Source organism: Manihot esculenta, chromosome 17, assembly GCF_001659605.2.
Source record: "Manihot esculenta cultivar AM560-2 chromosome 17, M.esculenta_v8, whole genome shotgun sequence".
Lineage (NCBI taxonomy): Eukaryota > Viridiplantae > Streptophyta > Magnoliopsida > Malpighiales > Euphorbiaceae > Manihot > Manihot esculenta.
The window spans coordinates 33,134,277-33,151,013 of record NC_035177.2 but is presented as its reverse complement, the minus strand read 5'-3'; the positions used below and the strand labels follow the sequence as shown (position 1 = coordinate 33,151,013).

The 16,737-nt window shown below is 36.5% G+C and overlaps 2 protein-coding genes and 1 long non-coding RNA gene across 3 annotated transcripts; 1 reads left to right on the top strand and 2 right to left on the bottom strand.

Annotated features, from left to right (window-relative positions):
* Positions 1-1,979: 1,979 nt before the first annotated feature.
* LOC110604805 lies at positions 1,980-3,365 on the top strand. The gene is made up of 2 exons (XR_002486300.2): positions 1,980-2,355; positions 2,692-3,365. It is a non-coding gene; the product is annotated as an uncharacterized LOC110604805 (long non-coding RNA).
* A 2,301-nt stretch (positions 3,366-5,666) lies between these two features.
* On the bottom strand, positions 5,667-7,687 carry LOC122722279 (extensin-like). The gene is made up of 3 exons (XM_043952586.1): positions 7,048-7,687; positions 6,897-6,929; positions 5,667-6,374 (listed from the first exon to the last, which is right to left on the bottom strand). The coding sequence occupies exons 1-3, from the start codon at positions 7,105-7,107 to the stop codon at positions 6,012-6,014; spliced, it is 456 nt and encodes a 151-aa protein (XP_043808521.1). The 5' UTR covers positions 7,108-7,687; the 3' UTR covers positions 5,667-6,011.
* Positions 7,688-9,374: 1,687 nt separating this feature from the next.
* On the bottom strand, positions 9,375-12,483 carry LOC110604529. Its single transcript, XM_021742730.2, has 4 exons — positions 11,992-12,483; positions 11,483-11,536; positions 10,118-10,177; positions 9,375-9,716 (listed from the first exon to the last, which is right to left on the bottom strand). The coding sequence occupies exons 1-4, from the start codon at positions 12,481-12,483 to the stop codon at positions 9,588-9,590; spliced, it is 735 nt and encodes a 244-aa protein (XP_021598422.1). The 3' UTR covers positions 9,375-9,587.
* Between the last annotated feature and the right edge of the window lie 4,254 nt (positions 12,484-16,737).

Sequence of the window (16,737 nt, the reverse complement as noted above, 5' to 3'; positions counted from 1 at the left end):
ATTACTGATAATATGTTAATTTATATTTAATTATTATAATTTTTATAAATTTAAGTATTAAATAAATTAAAATTATTGTAGATACTCAATAGTTTATTTCAATTGCACTAAATATATATTTATACAAAAATATGTATTTCACAAGGGTATCTATTATAGCCAAAAATTAAATTTAAATTTGGCTTTTTTCATAATTTTATTTTTATATTGTGACTTTAATTTGAATAACAAAGGTTACTTTCTTCTGAATGCATTTTGGATAATCCGAATAATTCTTTGTGCCTTATTTACAATTCATAGTCTGAAACTCTTGAATATATATATTTTTGTTTATTTGCTAAAGTAATTTGATTTAGTTGTTTTTATGGATATTGTCCGAAATTTGAAGATTTTTCTAACTTTCTGTCATGGTGGAATGCATTGGCTTGACAATTTGAAGACGGTTCTTTACTAAGATACCTCGTCAAGCTAATGGTTTTACTTGTATTGTTGCCAAACTATACTTGAAGCATACTACCGGATGGTCTACAAGTTCCCATCAACTGCTGGTAATTGTTGTCAAGTTAGATGCTGATTTGCGACGGTGAGGTGTTTTGGTAAGTCTGCTCACCGATTGGGCTTTGGAAAACGAAAATATTATATATTATATATTTATATCGGGATTCCCAAAGTCCCCACAAGGTTGACAGCTATATCTTATGACGTACCAAACACTCAACATCACTCCTGCTATCTCTATCTCAATCTCTATACTGCTACAATTTGCCTGGAATTTGTTTTCTATTTAAGAAGGTTTCCTATTTGTTGTTTTTCAGCCTGTCAGGCCGATTCTGCAACCTCCCCTGCAGAGCAGACTCCCTCCTTCCTTCCTTCCTTCCAGGATATCATTATTCCTTCACAGACTACTTCACCCTTTGGCCAGCTACTACTACTTGGTAATTTTGTTGAGAGAGAAAACATATGAATATTACATGATTATAATTTTAAGAAAATCACTTATAATTTTTTTTTGTGAAAATAAACCTTAAAATTGAATGTCATTTTATAAGTTACAATAACTCTATATCTTCCTTATTTCACTTTGTTATAAAAATAGATTTTAATACTATTTGCATTCATATTGACTTTTTAAAAAAATAAAAAATTATATAATTTTCTTTAAAAAATCAAGATATAAAACCTTTAATAACGTTTTTCTTTAATTTGTTTTAGTTCTTCAAACTTGCACTCGAATTTCAACAATTTGATTTTTATTTTATTAAATTTAATTTAATTAATGGAAGTTTAATGATTGGAAAAAATAATTGTAGGTTATATAGTTGGGAGGTATTTCTATCTTTTTAATAAATTTCAGACTTTTTCTAATCTTCATGTCTTAAAGAGAAAAATTAACTATTTTACCACCAGATTAGCCTTAACTATTCATTGATTTATAAAAATATTCCATCATTACTAACGAGTTACTTTTTATATTTAAAGAAATCATTGAAAATGCATTACGCTGATATTGAAATTAAAAATTTTGAATCGAAAAATCATTTATTTATTTATATATATTTTTAAAAATTTATATTTATATATGAATATTTATCTCTAGACAAATCTTTATTTACACTATTTTAATTTTTAAAGATAAAAGTTGTCTCCTATGTACTTTTAGAAACTAAATTATTTATCTTTAAAATTAATTTTAAAAATAGATTAAATTGCTAATTTCAATAGTGTTATAATAATAAATTCTTTCTAAATTTATTTTTAAAATTAAATAAATTTAACTCTAATAACAATTTTAGAGATAAATTGCTTTATGCTTACAAGTTAATTTTTTTAAAATTATTAATTATTTATTTAAATTAAACATTTAAAAATATAACTTTTTATTTAAAAAGAAGAAATATTGATGTTCTAGACTCGATTGTTACTTAAATTGATAGAGGGGAGAGTATATATTTAGTGCAAACAAATTACCTATGAACAGAGTCCAAACAAAATTTTCTCATCGTTAACAAAAGTGCAGCTTGAAAATTTATTGCTACCAGAGATGGAGATAGAGATAGAGATAGAGAGGGACCCATAATTATTGTCCTTTTGTTCTAGTTGATAATGATTATGATGAATGATGTTATATTGTTCAGCATTGAAAGAATCCAAGAATTTCATCCTTGCTGGATGCCTTGAACGCCACCATTCCCTCAGCAATTTTTACCTTTTTAGCTGGAGAGGGACCAACAAGTTTATGTAATGGAAGGACGGACCATCATACATTACAGATGCTTAGGATCAGGTGATGTAAATCCTGCACATCATGGTACCGCTTCAAGCCAGAGAAGGTGGGGCTACTATGTAATAATTCCGGTGAGCTAAATCATAACATTATTAGTACATTAGTTTGGATTAGAAGTTTAATGGCTGCCGTGATGATTTTGCTTGTTATCATTTGTTGTATAGTACTTTTACCCAAGATGCATCTTGTTTTGCATGTGGATAAGAGAAGTTTTTGTAAAGTTCGAATAATTACTTTCAGTTTGACAAAAGTGCTTATGGAATTTATCTAAGGTTGCTTTTCTTCTTTGAGGCATAGGCTTCCGGCAGCAGTTACCCCTATTCCCTTTGCTCGAAAGTGGGTTTTACTTCCTTTTCATCTAAGTGAAGTTGTAAATAGTTTATTTGATGTATTTATTTTATCAACAGATTAGATTTCTCTTGTAAGAAAGATGCTTTGGTCCTGCGTTTGTCACGGTGGAGGTGCCTCCATGGGGTGCTACTTTTGTTGCATGCTGGTGCAAAGAGGATACAATTGATATTGGCTGTTGAAGGTTCTTATCCCTCCATCATGCTGGCTCCACTCTTCTAGAGGTTGCTTATTTTTTGGTTGAATGGTTGAATCGAGTTGTGATTGAAAAGGTCATTGCTTCCCTTTGTTTGAGCTGATCTTCACGGCTCATTTGATCTGGTGATGCAAGTGTATCTCAAAGTCATTATCTTCATTTTTCTTCTTATCTGGAGTCCTCTTGCTTACTTTTTGCGATGGACAATTTGCTACTCCACCCTTTAGTATGTTGCAAGGCTTTCATGCTATTTTTGTAGGAATAAATCACTCTTGAGTAAGCATCTGTTAGCGGTAGCTAGAGGAGTAAGGGATGAAGAACGATGCTACCTGTCTTGTGTAATTGAATCTTCTTTTGGTTCTATTAGGTTGGGTTTGTAGAGTCAGTTCTTCATCTGGTTGTTCACACTTTTGGGGTATTAAGACCTGTGTTATATATTTCTATTCTTGTGGGATATGCGCTCTTTTGTTTAGGCTGTAATATTGTTAAATCTAATGAAATCTCTCTTATTTTTGAGAGAAAGAAAATGGTAATCAATTAAGAGATGCTAATCTTAGTAAGAATTGTACCAGAGTTGAAATTGAATAACCCTAATTAACTTTGAAGCATTACAAGGAGTCTCATGCACCCTGCGTGTAACAAAAATATACACGAAAATACTAGCATATCTAAAACTAGCCTCTCCTCGATATTTTTTCCTCGATATGACATAATTGTTGATTTTTGAGAAAAGAGAAAAAAAAAAAAAAGAGATGGGATTGATACTGAATTATTTTATGATTTTATTGATTGCACTTACTATTTATGCATTTAACATGTAATTAAAAAAATATAAAATAAATCATAAACAATTTAAATAGTGATTTAAAATCTCAACAAATAAAAAAAATAATTTAAATTTAAATTATTTGATTTAACTTGTTATTATTAAATTTATAGTTTATTAAATCAAATATTCAACATTGGATGCATTCTCTTTTTTGGCATTCTATCGGAGTTACCTCTTGTGTGGATTGTCGGAATGAAGTTTATGGGTATCTCTAGGATTAAAACAAGCTGCTTATTATCACATCATGGCTTAGCATGTACATACTTTATTTAACCATAAATATTTTTCAACTCACTAAATAATCTTGTACACACCAAATCACTTTATTAAAAAGTGAAATATTTCCAGGAGTATTTGCTTTATTGTTAAACAATATTTTAACAAATGGATATAAATTTTAACACTTAAAAAGATATAAAAAAGAATAGGTAATAAAAGAAAAACAGAGCATTCAAATCTCTAAATAGAAAATTAAAGTGGGTGATGCAGCTTAGAGCATCTTAAGTTTTAAGAGGTAGCCATTAAAATTAAATTTGTCGTTTTTTTATTTTATTTTTCTTTAAGCATGTCTCTCACTTTTTAATCTCTCTTTGATAAGAGGGTCAACTGATCATAAATAAAGAGTTGGTGGGTAAGTGTTGGGATAAAACAATAAATTTAGGGCTTATTTGATCTTCAAGAAAACATTGAGGGGCTTATTTAAACTTTTTTAATTTTTTTCTTACTTTAAAATTAATTTCAGCTGGGCTATGAGATCTCAAGCGTTGACTAATTTTCGTTTTTAAGACGCATATTGCAGAATCCACCGTCATCTTCCCTGGGAGCTTCCGCCGTGCTATCATCTTTAGCGAACCAACTTCGTCTTCCTCATCTCATTCCACTTGAAATCCCTACATTTAATAACCCCATAATAGTTTCTTTCAAATTGGACTCTAATTTCATTTTCCTTCGTTGCGCTGATAACGTCAACATTGATGCATTTGAGCTCAACCCCTCTGCATCTCCCTCTCTCGTTAAAGCCTCGGACTGGAAGCTCCTGGTAACTATCGGACCCAACCTCCATCACGATGCTCTGGAGATCTTCGGGGTTGTGATCAATGGACTTGACTTCAAGAATCTAGCACAAGAACTCTGTAGTTTTCGTTTCATCGTCAATCGTGAAGGTTATTGTTATCTTAACTCTTCACCTGTCGTCGATCCATCCTTTGGCTTGGCTTATTTCAGATTGAATGATCTCTTTGGTTTGTCTAAATATGGAGTCAAACCCAACTTCGCTTGGATCTGGAATCGCTGTGACATTCTTCAAGGTGGGGCTTTGATCAATCTGGAAGATCAATACAGTAGCTTCACAAAATTGGAAGAAGATATAAAGAAGAAGGAAGAGGAACTTGAATTGTCCAAGGAGGACATTGCTGCACTACAAATAGAGCTAGACAAGTGGCATAACAGAGTACCCACTAACAGGACCGGTGGTTCAGCACCACCGCCTCCTCCACCTCCGCCGCCTGTAAGATTTTATGTTTCACCTTCTCTTCTGCCGACCCAATTCGATGTTACATGGATCCTGCGAATGTTCAAGGTTGTGGACGAAGATGTTACAGGATTATTTCCAAGGAATGTAAGTGTTTATGTTAGAGATGGACAGTTTGATACTGAGAATTGGAGATTTGTTAGAGCTCAAGAGAATAATCTGACATATTTAGTTGGTTTCTATGGAGGTGGATTTGGACAAGTTGAAGTTCATGGTAATATTGTTAATGTTCCATACAATGGAGGAGTTGCATTACTTGCTGATGCATATTTCTTTGTGGCTCAGATAAGTGGGATTGGTTACAGGTTTGCGTTTTTGTACTAATTGATACTAAATACTCTCAGAAGAATTCTGATAGTTTGTGTTGATTTTTATATAAATTCAAGGAGCAGAGTTACTTCATTAATGATAATGCCCCCTGAAACAGCGAGATGATTACATGTAGAATACAAGACAATGACTTAAGTACATGCTAAAATGAACAAACAAATAAAGAAATTATTCAGTTCTGATAACGTAAATTGTTATTATTATTATTGTTATGATTCAACAGAGACAAGGGTTTGGATTCAATTGATTCAAGGGCAGTCAACCTTTTTGCCATGGAGAATGACATAATCCCAGTTATTGTGCTTGTCCAGGTTACCAGAAATTCCTGGAGAAAAAAATTTTTGCACTTGATGCAGAATGCTATGCAGGCTTTCATGGACGGCCTCGTCTCAGGACGGGTCTTGCACCGTTGTTCGCAGAGATGGACACAGCCTGCAAAATAAAACCATGACTTGTGTAATTGTGGGTGATTGTCTAATTAACATGGAAGTACTTAGGTTATTCTTTCCATTGTAGGAGTAAATACCACGCGCCGCTTATCCCCTGGAGAAGTTTCCTGTGATGGGACATTGTAATGGACTAGGGGAACTTTGCCTGGGAGAGGAGCATGGGCTGGAGCATTCTTTGAAGGTTGAAGAGCCTCTGCTGGGGCATGCTTTGGCGCTGGTGCCTTCTGAGAAGGACAAGGAGCCTTCTGCGGAGCATTAGGTGTCATGGGAGCAGCAGGATGTTGAGGAGCGAAATCATGATATTGGGGAGCATGATGTTGAGGAGCGAAAGCATGACGTAGGGGAGCAAAAGCATGATATTGGGATGCAGGAGCCTGCCGTTGGGGAGCAAGAGAGTGGGTAGGAGCCTTGTGAGAATGCAAAATCAAAGTTGAAAACAATTTCTGTTTAACTAGAATGCTTGGTAGACTTCAGTTGGAACAATAAAGAGAAAACATAGACTGTAAAATTCTCCTAAATTGATCCATTACAACCTACTGTATGGCTGTGAATGGACTTAAAAAGTGTTTCTTGAATATACAAATTTGAAAAATTCTTGTCCGAATCGAGTCTATATGAACTCAAGACTCGAATAAAGAATAATATGAATTTTTATAATTGTTATGTGAACCCTACTTCAAATTTATATTTTTGATCTATATAAATCAACTTAGCCAAATTTTTTAGATTCTTCTTTATTGTTAGAAGTGAGCATGATGGATTAGTTTTTATAGTCACATTTAGTCTTCAAAATTCAGGGGAAACATATATGAATTGATTTTGTAGCTCGGTCCACCGTGAACCCGGCAAGAAATTTCTATTCAAGGTTACTTTTGAAGAAGGCTGCTTCAGTTATTAAGCAAACAAAAGAAACCTGTAATCACAATTACCTCTATGATGATGACCTCAACGTTGGACATAACCTAGAGAGGCAAGAAAACCAAGTTAGATGGAAACAACAATATTGCAAAATCTTTTTAAAAAAAGGTTGCAACTAAAAGAGAGAAAGAGGAAGGAGGAGGAAGAGAAAGCATGGAATACCCTGGTAGTGGCAAGAAGAAAACAAGCAAGCAAGAAAAGCAAGCTAGCTTTGAAAGCCATTACAATCAAACAAGAAAAAAAAAGTTAGCAGATTTTGTTCAGTTGATGGTAAGGCCCAGAGGAGATTTTTATTTATATAAAGAAAGTGGCCTGCTGTAGAAACAATGTCTGAAATATGGCATTGTTACAATCGAAACTCTATCTAAGCTTTCACGTGAATTGATATAGGTTGGATTTTACTCGTTGTTTTGTTTGAATTGAAGGGAAATAAAGAAAAGAGACCAGAAAAGGAAAAAGAAAAATCTAATTTCTCCTGTCGACATTAATTTGAGAAAGAACTGAGGAGATTAGAAGAGAAACTTCATTTTCCTAATGCTCTTAATCGACTAAAAAATTTCCCTTCAAATAGAGGGAATGTGAAAATAAATGTGTTATTTAAATAAACATGTTATTTATATTAAAATTACTTAGATGTCCTTGGACATTAGAAAAAATAAGAATATAATTTTTTTTTCTTTTTTGAGGGAAATTGTATCTCACTCATGCTAATAATCTATCTAAACATTTTTAAAAAAATTAGATTTTCTTTCTTTTCTTCTTGAATCTGATCAATAAACATTTTTAAAAAACTTATTTTTCCTGCCTGTCTATTATAAAAATGCACATTACCTCATGATCAAGATTTTCCATCTTCCAACAACTTGAATTCCAGCAGATTATGGGTCTTCCTTCTAGTCTATTTTGACCTAGCTATTTTGACCTAGCTTTTTACGTGTAAAAATAACTTTTAAGACATCGTTGTAGTTCAAAGAATGAGGTTGTACTGAAAGCGTGTGTCCACTAGCTTCTTCTCAATGGCAAAACCAATTTCTGAATGGCAAATCAACTGGCATAGTTAGAATTGCCCTGGGTCACCTTGCTTATGTATTATGTCACGAACTAAGTGTTTCAATACTCGAAATTCACTTAAACCGTGCAGCACTTAGCTCTCCCAGCTAAGTTTAGTCTTTCCACTTGCTCAAAACAAGAGCTATTGGGTGATTGTGGCAATGGAAGCTTAGTTGTGTAGGAAAAGTGTTGGCTAAACTCAAAGGAGAATGATGATGGAATGAAGAAAATTGTATTGCTCAAAGAAAGCTTTACAAGGCTTTATACACTCTTTGGTATCTCACTTTGCTCACCTTCTCATATCTATGTGTAAATGAATTCCCCAAGTGGTTATTTATAGGCATCCCACTTCCTTAATGTGTGGTGGAGATGCATTCTCCAACATGTGGCTATAATTCACTCTCTAGGACTTTCAGAGACTAAAATATAATTTCTCACCCTGCAGAGAATTCTGGACATGGTGGTTGAATTGCCTGTGAAACCCACTTTGTTGGGTTGAATCTGTTGGCCAACCAGATTCTGGAAGGTTCTAGGCTGTTCTGGCCAGTTATGGGTGCTGCTGGCTGTCTCTGGCCAATTCTGGATGATTCTGAAATTTTCGTTGACCAACTACAGCTTCCTGGAAATTTCCCCCGCTGGCCAACCAAGCGTCCTTGACGAGTTCCTGCGCGCCCCAGGCGCCTCGAGAAGCTTCGCGCGCCTTCCAGCCCGTTCCGCGGATTGGACCTCGTCCGGCATAGTTCCGTAGGCCAACCAGCTCCGTAGGCTAACCAGCTTCGTAGGCCAACCGTATCCGTATGCCAACCAGCTTCCGTAGGCCAACCGTATCCATAGGCCAACCAGCTTCCGTAGGCCTACCAGCGATTGCCCCGCTTGCACTTCCTGCGCGCGCTAGCCTTGCGCGCACCACAGCCCAACGCTACACTAGCGCCCGCAGCACTGCTGCACGTCCTATAGGCCTACCACGCATCCCGCAGGCCCAGTTGGCAGTGGCCCTTCTCCCGTAGGCCAACCACACACCTGCTAACTGTCTGCCCCGCAGCTGCTGCCACCAACACCCTTGCTAACTGCCTGCCCCGCAGCTGCTGCCACCAACACCCCTGCTAACTGCCTGCCCCGCAGCTGCTGCCACCAACACCCCTTGGCACTCCATAGGGTTGTGCCGCAAGTCTTCCTTCACAAAATTTTTTGGATTTTAGGGAGGCATGAGAAGAGTCGTGACAATTAGTATAAGATTCATGCGAAACTCTTGTTATCAACTTTTTTTGCCTGTCAAGATGCCACCTGCTTCAGTGGTCCTCTACGAGATAACATCTGGGATCAATGAGAGTTCAATTTTGCTAGAAAAGATTCCTTATTGCATGAACTAAGATTTATCTTTCCTTTGTCTGAATGAATATTGAATATGCATCACCAAGCAGATACATAAGGAGCATGAATTTCCAGGAAACAATCAGAAACATCATTGCTCCATTGAATGAGCGGTGTCAAACAGAATGTTATCCATCAAAGAACATTTAAACACAGCCTAGAACATGAAATGCTGATTAATGGTATACAGTTGACTTCCAAGTATTCACATCTAGAATACATGGAATTTGAGAAAAAAGTATGTAGAAGGTACAAAAATTTCTGTTTTCCAGCATACACGTCTATACAAGAACATCCTCCTCATCCATAAAACTCAAGTTCAAAGTCTGTAACTTGAAACCTGACCCCTGTATGAGCTCAACCAAACTAGAAGCCACTCCTGTAGCTTGTACAGTTGTTTGTTTTGTTAACTGAAAATTAGGAAAAGGAAGAAGAAAACAAATAAGGTTATTATATGCATCAAACTTGATGTTGACAACCTAAGTTGAGTATAGAGAAACCAAACCAAAGAATATAAAAGCTCATCAATAAACTAAACATTTACAGATGATCCGGTAAACTATTCACAATAACTAAATCTTTGAATGACTTGAGGGATAAACAAAATACTGGATAATTGATTGACCAATTTCCATGTAAGCAAGGTCCATAAAAAAAACCATTAATTCTTGCACCTTAAAAGTCCCACAAAGGCCAATACATCAAAATTTTAAAATGATCTAAATTGGAAAACATATTACAATGATCTAAATTGGACTGCACCTATATTTCTATCAAATGATATACTAGGCAAAAAGCAGTTTATACACACCTCAACACTTGCAATACCCTCTAGGACTTGAACTTTCAAATTTGTAATACCATCAGTCTCCTACATAAGAAACAAAGCAACATCAATTGCAAAGGTCAAAACTTAATGTTAAAACGATTAATTCTATAAGCTATAAGATAGAGCTTGCACATCTCTACTCGATACTGAGAGCAATCATGGAAGACCATATCAGAACAAATTAGCAATTATGGCCACAACTCTAAATTTATATAGTCTCCACTTCATTGAGAAAATAGGCATTTTATATTATTCATCAGAAAAGCTTACATGGTCTTCTTAAGAAAATTCAACCCTCAATCAATGTTATCATTCACATTTACACGGGCATTTCCTTGTCACTTGAAATTCAACATTTTAGAAAAATGCTAGCTTTAAATTTCCCCGTGTACAATGTCAAGAGAGATTATTAACAACACTTATGAAAAATTTAGCCAAATATAATGTCAACTATTTTATTCCCCATAGTTAACTACCATAAGTGAGTGAGGAGGTTTATGGTAGGTTAAAAGCCAGCAAACTCAGTCAGTTCTGATGAGGATGGAGGCTTGACCATGCCCAACATATAGCATTAAATGCTCCAGCGCAAAAGTGTGATAAGTTAGCGGTGGAATGAGTGAGAAGGAAAGAGGGAGACAGATAATGACATGGATGGAAATAGTATCAAAAGATTTACAGTTTTTAGATACTAATGTGAAATTGTTTCAGATAGAGCTTAATGGTGAAAAAAGATCCGTACAGGTGACCAACTAGTTTGGAATTAAGCTTAACTATTGCTGTTGTTACTATTATCTACCATTTCATTTTTCGTCCTTTGATCTTACATTTGCCAGTTTCCAGAAATGTATCCAACCAAAAGCCTTTAACCATGATCGTCTGGTCAATTGTTTGGATCTTTTTCCGACCCCTTGAAATAGGTAGTCTAGTTCATTACATGTCTTGAACATATTGGTTTACATTGTACAGGCTTTAAACTCAAATACTACTCTACTGAATTATGATTAATCTGTAAAGTAGGATCTGCTAGGTTCCAATTCAAACCTAGAGATTTCCATCCAGATAGAAATCATCTGATTGAATCTTTCTTCCCCTCCTCCAATTAATCCTCAACAATCATCACATTGTGATGAAAATCAATTGCATGTCATAATATTATTTGAGACAAGGATTTCCCCCCTCCTCTCATGGTAATATTGTCCTCACCATAGAGACCATATTCCATCAGAGGAAAGGATTAATCAAATAAGAATTCAAATGATAAAAATCCCCTGCACCCCACCGCTACCAATCCAAAACTCATTTTTGCAGACTCAAACAAAAAATGTAAAAGGCGACAAAGTTTCATACCTCTAAGGCACTGGTCACTGTAGGAATAGCAGTTTCATTCATTGTTCCCTCTGCCTTCAAACATGCAAAAAAGTAACACAATCAAAACCAAGGACATTTCAATACCCAACATGAATACAAGAAGTATACTTGCTTCTCTGGAACTCCCTAAGGTTTCAAAACCAGCTATTACTCTAAACGTAACCTTCAAACAAAGGAGAACGCCAGAAATCTTGAACCACCAAGAACGCATTTAGTAGTGGGTTATCGCAGTATACAATATTCCATTATGCTCCATGAAAATTACAAGACATTTGCATAAATGCATAAAAGGGTGTGCAAGGGGCAAAGAACAGTATAATTCACTTAATACATTGAATTTCGAGAAATATTTAACTCATCAATCATTATATCGTCTAGAAATGCAGAAACATAACAATGAAGCTCCATGAAAACAAAGCCAACCAGATAGCTAGCGACTCATAATAAGAACAGAAAGAGCAAAAGCAGACAATAAAAACAGCAAGTACCTGAAAGAACATGGTAAGGATGTCAGAAGGAGAGACAGGGACAGACACAGTTTGCTGTTCAGGTCCTTCTTGTACTGGTTCTTCTTCTTGTTCCTGAGCTTGCTGTTGTTCTTCTTCTTCTGGGATTTGAGTTTCCTCTTCAACTGACCTTAATTTTGTAACATGGGAAAAAGGAAACTTACTCTTGGTGGAGTTCTTTAATGTCAAGTGCCTGAATGAATAGGGAACTCCATGGGATTGGAAATGGAGATTTGGAAGAAGAAGGGAAAGAGAGTGAGAAGGAATTGTGAGAGAATTGGGAGTGGAAATAAGAAGGGATGAGAGTGTGGCCATTGTATTTGATGGATTGTGTGAGAGCGAGAGAGGCTGCTGAGAGCCTGAGAGGTTTGAGTTTACTGTTTTCATCCCTCTATCCAATATCCAAACAGCGCAGAGGGTTTTCCTAGGTTGTGAATACTCGGACCGTATTAATTCAATCAGAGCCCTCACCATATTTTCTTTTTCAACTCTTTCTGTCCATAATTAAATAAGCTTAAGGGTTCTTTGGTTAAAATAAAAGACAAAATATTATCAATTTCAATTGAATTCTTTGTGATGGCTCCGAAAATAACTAATATTTGAAAATATTATCAGTACAAAATATTTTTAAAATTTTAACAGTAAAATAATTTTTTATTATTTAATTTTAATTTAAAAAATAAAATATATTTAACAAATTTTTATATATAAATCTTAATAATAAAATTTGCAAAATATAGAAAACTATTTCCTCCTTTAAAAAAATAAGTTATATTTTTTAAAAAATAATTTTATTTTTTTAATTAAAAAAACATTTTTCATTAACTATTTTTTTTAACTAATTTTTTTAAATGCTCTAAATACTAAAAAATGTGAGCAATATTTTTTTTTAAATATATTTTATGAAACAAACGTAGATCTTAACTTATAAAATTTTATATTAACTTTGAAATTTTAGTTTATTGAAATGTAATTAAAATAAAAGTTTATATCTAATTTGGTAAAACTTTAAACTAGATTTAATAATAAAAATTAGAATAGTCATATTTCCTTGCAAATTAAGGGAATATGAATTATTGGATTTAATTAAATAATTAAGCGAAAGTTTAAAAAAATTAATTTTCAATAATGAGTTCAATTATATTAAATTTGATCATTGAACTTATCAAAATAGTCAATCTTTTATTAATGATAAGTTATTTTTATTATTTTTTTATAAATAAAAATTATTACCGATCTTGCTCAAAATAAATTGATGATGTGGCCGAAATGAAGTTATGTTGTGATTGGTCCACCTGCAAGACAAAGAATGTGAGGTGGTTAGCGCTTACAGCAACCACTCAAACGTTCAAGTCAGTAAGTTAGAGAGAATGGCGAGTATAATCTTTACAACTCAGAGTATTGGTGTAAGAGAATAGTGTACATTTGTCTCTGTGATCATTTCCCTTTTATACTATAAGAAAATGTGGATAAATATAATATTTTCTAATAATCCGGTGATGATATGGCTGACTCGTTGGTAAAAGATCTTCACTAGCTAATTGATTGGAAATCCCGTGATTGCAAGCATAAAGGGGATTTGCTGGATTGTAACTGTTAACGGTAATTTTCATATGGAGTCTCGCCCTAAAGTTGAGAGCGCGAGTCTGTCTGACTTGAGGCCGACCTATCCTAAGACTAACTTATAGCGGCCGAGCCTTTTTTTCTCTCGGTTCTAGGCATCATATCGTCTGGGCCTTTCTTTCTATGAGTGGGACCGCGTATAGGTTTATTAGATCCTTGCCACGTGACTCTATTTTATGGTGACAGTTCACTGTCTACTTTGAGTGAGTCTTATGTAGTATCAAAGGTCCCCCGCTAATCTTCGATTCTTTAGATTCAAAGGTGACAATTATCTTCATGATTTGGGACATGTGGCTTGTTTGTCCGGACTGAGTGCACGATATCCTTGCATCCTTACTTACCCTTCCGACCAATCAGGTCCAATACCTTGTCTGGCAAAAAATCGATCAAAATGGTGTAGTAATGTCTTAATGACCTTACGGGCATTTTCTAGTCTTAACGTGCTTTCGAACTTTCTCTAGTCTTGACGAGCTTATGGGCATTTTCTAGCCATGTCCGTGCTTTCGGATTTTCTCCAACCTTGATGAGCTTTCAGACATTTTTTGTAATACCCGGCTAAAGTCTGGCATCGTAATTCCTATAGTCCGGTGGAATCTCGAATGTCGGACCTCTCTAGAAGGGAAATAGATATGGGATAGATATGTGTTTTTCCTATGTGTTCATGTTTTAAGTGTAAAGGAAATGAGTTTGTGAAAGAAAAGCCAGGTTCGGCCGCTGAAGGTGATGTTCGGCCGCCGAACATGCATGGCTTTTGGCTTCACGTTTGGCCGCCGAAGGTGGTCTGGCCAGCCACCTATAAAAGGCCCTAGGTCGGTGAATGGATAATATTTTCTTTTCCTTTCCACCTCAGAGGTGAGACCATGATCTTCCTTGGGTGATCTTCATGTTTTCTTCAAATCTTTCAAAGTTTTGATAAGTTTTCATGATGTTTTGAAGGTTTTGAGCAAAAAACCAAAGTTTTGAAGGTTGGAGACTTTGAGAGCGAGTTTCCCCATATCTCCACGTTAGGATTGTTAATCCTCTCGTTTTCAAGAGGTAAGTGAAGATCCTTAGCATCTTTTCATGTTTTATGACGGTTTTTATGGAGTTTTATGGGTAGAGATGCATGTTTAGGTTAAGTTGTGTTTTTGGTTGATTTGTGGTCAAAGCATGTGTAAGTGTTGTGTTGTGTTGTTTGTTGGGGTTTTAAGGTAGTTTTGGACCCCTTTGTGCATATACTTGAGTCTATGTGTGTTATGGACTTGTGGTTTGCATGATGATGAGTAAAGATGGGTGAAGTTTTGCATGAAACAGAGCAGGGTTCTGCCTTACTGAAGAACCTAGTTTCGGCCGCCGAAGGAAGGTTCGACCGCCGAACGTGCTAAGGAGGTGGTTTCGGCTGCCTAAGCTCACCCCCGAAAGTTTGGACTTTCGGCTCTAGAGGGGGTTTCGGCCGCCGAAAGTGCCGCCGAACATGCATGAGTTTTGTCTCTGGAAGGACTTTCGGCAGCTGAAGGTGCCGCCGAAAGTAGCTGAGTTTCGGCTCTGGAGAGGACTTTCGGCCGCCGAATGTGCCCTGTCCAGCCTTCTTTTGCATGTTTTCCTTGATTGTTTTAGGATGTTTTAAGGGGTTTTTGGGGAGGTTTATAGAGATGTTCTTGAGTTAGTTTGGTCCCTCATTTGAGTCCATCTGTGTAGGCACGGACCAGAGGAACCAAAGAGATCAGCAGTGAGCACTGCTTCAGAGTCAGTTCAGTTCAGAGTCAGCCAGAGGTGAGTGGAACTAAACTTAATCTTTTTAATTGAGAACTCAAATGCTTTTAGCATGTTTCATGCACCATGATTATGCAATAGGTTGATTGCATTAGAAATCTACGAATATGATGCATTGCATAATATGATGTTGATGTGGGTGGATGTTGGATGAGCCATTGGCCCTTGATATGAGATGATATGATGTGGTATGGAAGTCCAGGTCGAGGCCCATTCTACGCCCCTGGCATAGTGGATATGGTAAAGGGTCATTGGTGACAAGTCCATCCTTGATGTGATTTGTTTGTGATATGATGCATTTCATGGAAGCATATGGTATTTAAATTGTTTTATTGTTCTACTCACTGGGCTAGTATAGCTCACCCCACTTCCTTAACCCCAGTCTTACGGGTTCAGAGATTCACAGAGAGTATAGCAGGCTTGCTACGGGTCCCGGCGACCTTAAGTCGATTTGGATCCTAGCGCCGGTAGCGGTCCGGTTTTCGGGTCATTACAGATTGGTATCAGAGCCCTAGGTTCATATGGTCGGACCTAGATCGAGAGTGTCGGGCTCATAAAGGTTCTCGGCGGTCAAGCACAATAGGAAATCATGTCCACTAGGATAGGATGTTGAGTCCTGTCTCTATGATTGATGTATGTATATTGTTGTATGTGATGCTCATATGCTATGTTCTGTGTTGTTTTCCAGAGTTAAGATGCGAGGAACTCATCGATCTGCACGATTGACTGGAGTCCCACCGGAGAATGAGGGTACTGATGCTGGTCCTCCTGCGTTGCCACGGGCAATGTCTCAGAGATCAAGCAGGGCGAGTACGTCAAGGGACCCTAGAAGGTCTTTTGACGAGAGCAGAAGAGGAACAAATAGAGGAGGAAGGTCAGATGAAGTGAGGGAGGCTATGGATGTGGATCAGCAAAGAGAGGAAAGCAAGGGTATGGGCAGGTCTGAAGAGGGTATGGGAGAGTCTTAGGGAGGCGCCCAGGCCTCGGGGTTTGGTTATCCACCCCACTATCCACCCTTTCCACAGGGCCCGGGGTATCCAATGGGAGGTACGTCGGATTACTCTAGCTTTACCCCATATCCTACCTACATGCCTTATATGCCTTATATGCCTTATCCTCCTTTTTACCCATCATATCCCATGTATCCACCCTCACCTTTCCAGCCAAGTACAGCACACCCTGAACCTAGAGAAATAGCACCTCCTCCACCACCAAAACCAGTAGCACCTGTTGTCCAAGTACCTCAACCTAGCTCAGCTAGGGGAAGTAAAGTGAAAATGACAGAGTATCTGTAATACCCGGCTAGAATCCAGCACCGGAAGTTCTATTGTCTGGTGGAATTCGGGGTGTTGG

What these genes read in the sequence shown, in the direction of transcription:
- LOC110604529 (XM_021742730.2), bottom strand. Translation starts at nt 12,483, where the DNA reads ATGGTGAGGGCTCTGATTGAATTAATACGGTCCGAGTATTCACAACCT. An exon ending in TCCTTACCATGTTCTTTCAG is followed by an intron (nt 11,537 to 11,991) that starts GTACTTGCTGTT and finishes GCATGTTTGAAG; the next exon opens with GCAGAGGGAACAATGAATGA. An exon ending in CAGTGACCAGTGCCTTAGAG is followed by an intron (nt 10,178 to 11,482) that starts GTATGAAACTTT and finishes TTTCTTATGTAG; the next exon opens with GAGACTGATGGTATTACAAA.
- LOC122722279 (XM_043952586.1), bottom strand. Translation starts at nt 7,107, where the DNA reads ATGGCTTTCAAAGCTAGCTTGCTTTTCTTGCTTGCTTGTTTTCTTCTT. An exon ending in TTCTTCTTGCCACTACCAGG is followed by an intron (nt 6,930 to 7,047) that starts GTATTCCATGCT and finishes TTGCCTCTCTAG; the next exon opens with GTTATGTCCAACGTTGAGGT. An exon ending in TTGAGGTCATCATCATAGAG is followed by an intron (nt 6,375 to 6,896) that starts GTAATTGTGATT and finishes CATTCTCACAAG; the next exon opens with GCTCCTACCCACTCTCTTGC.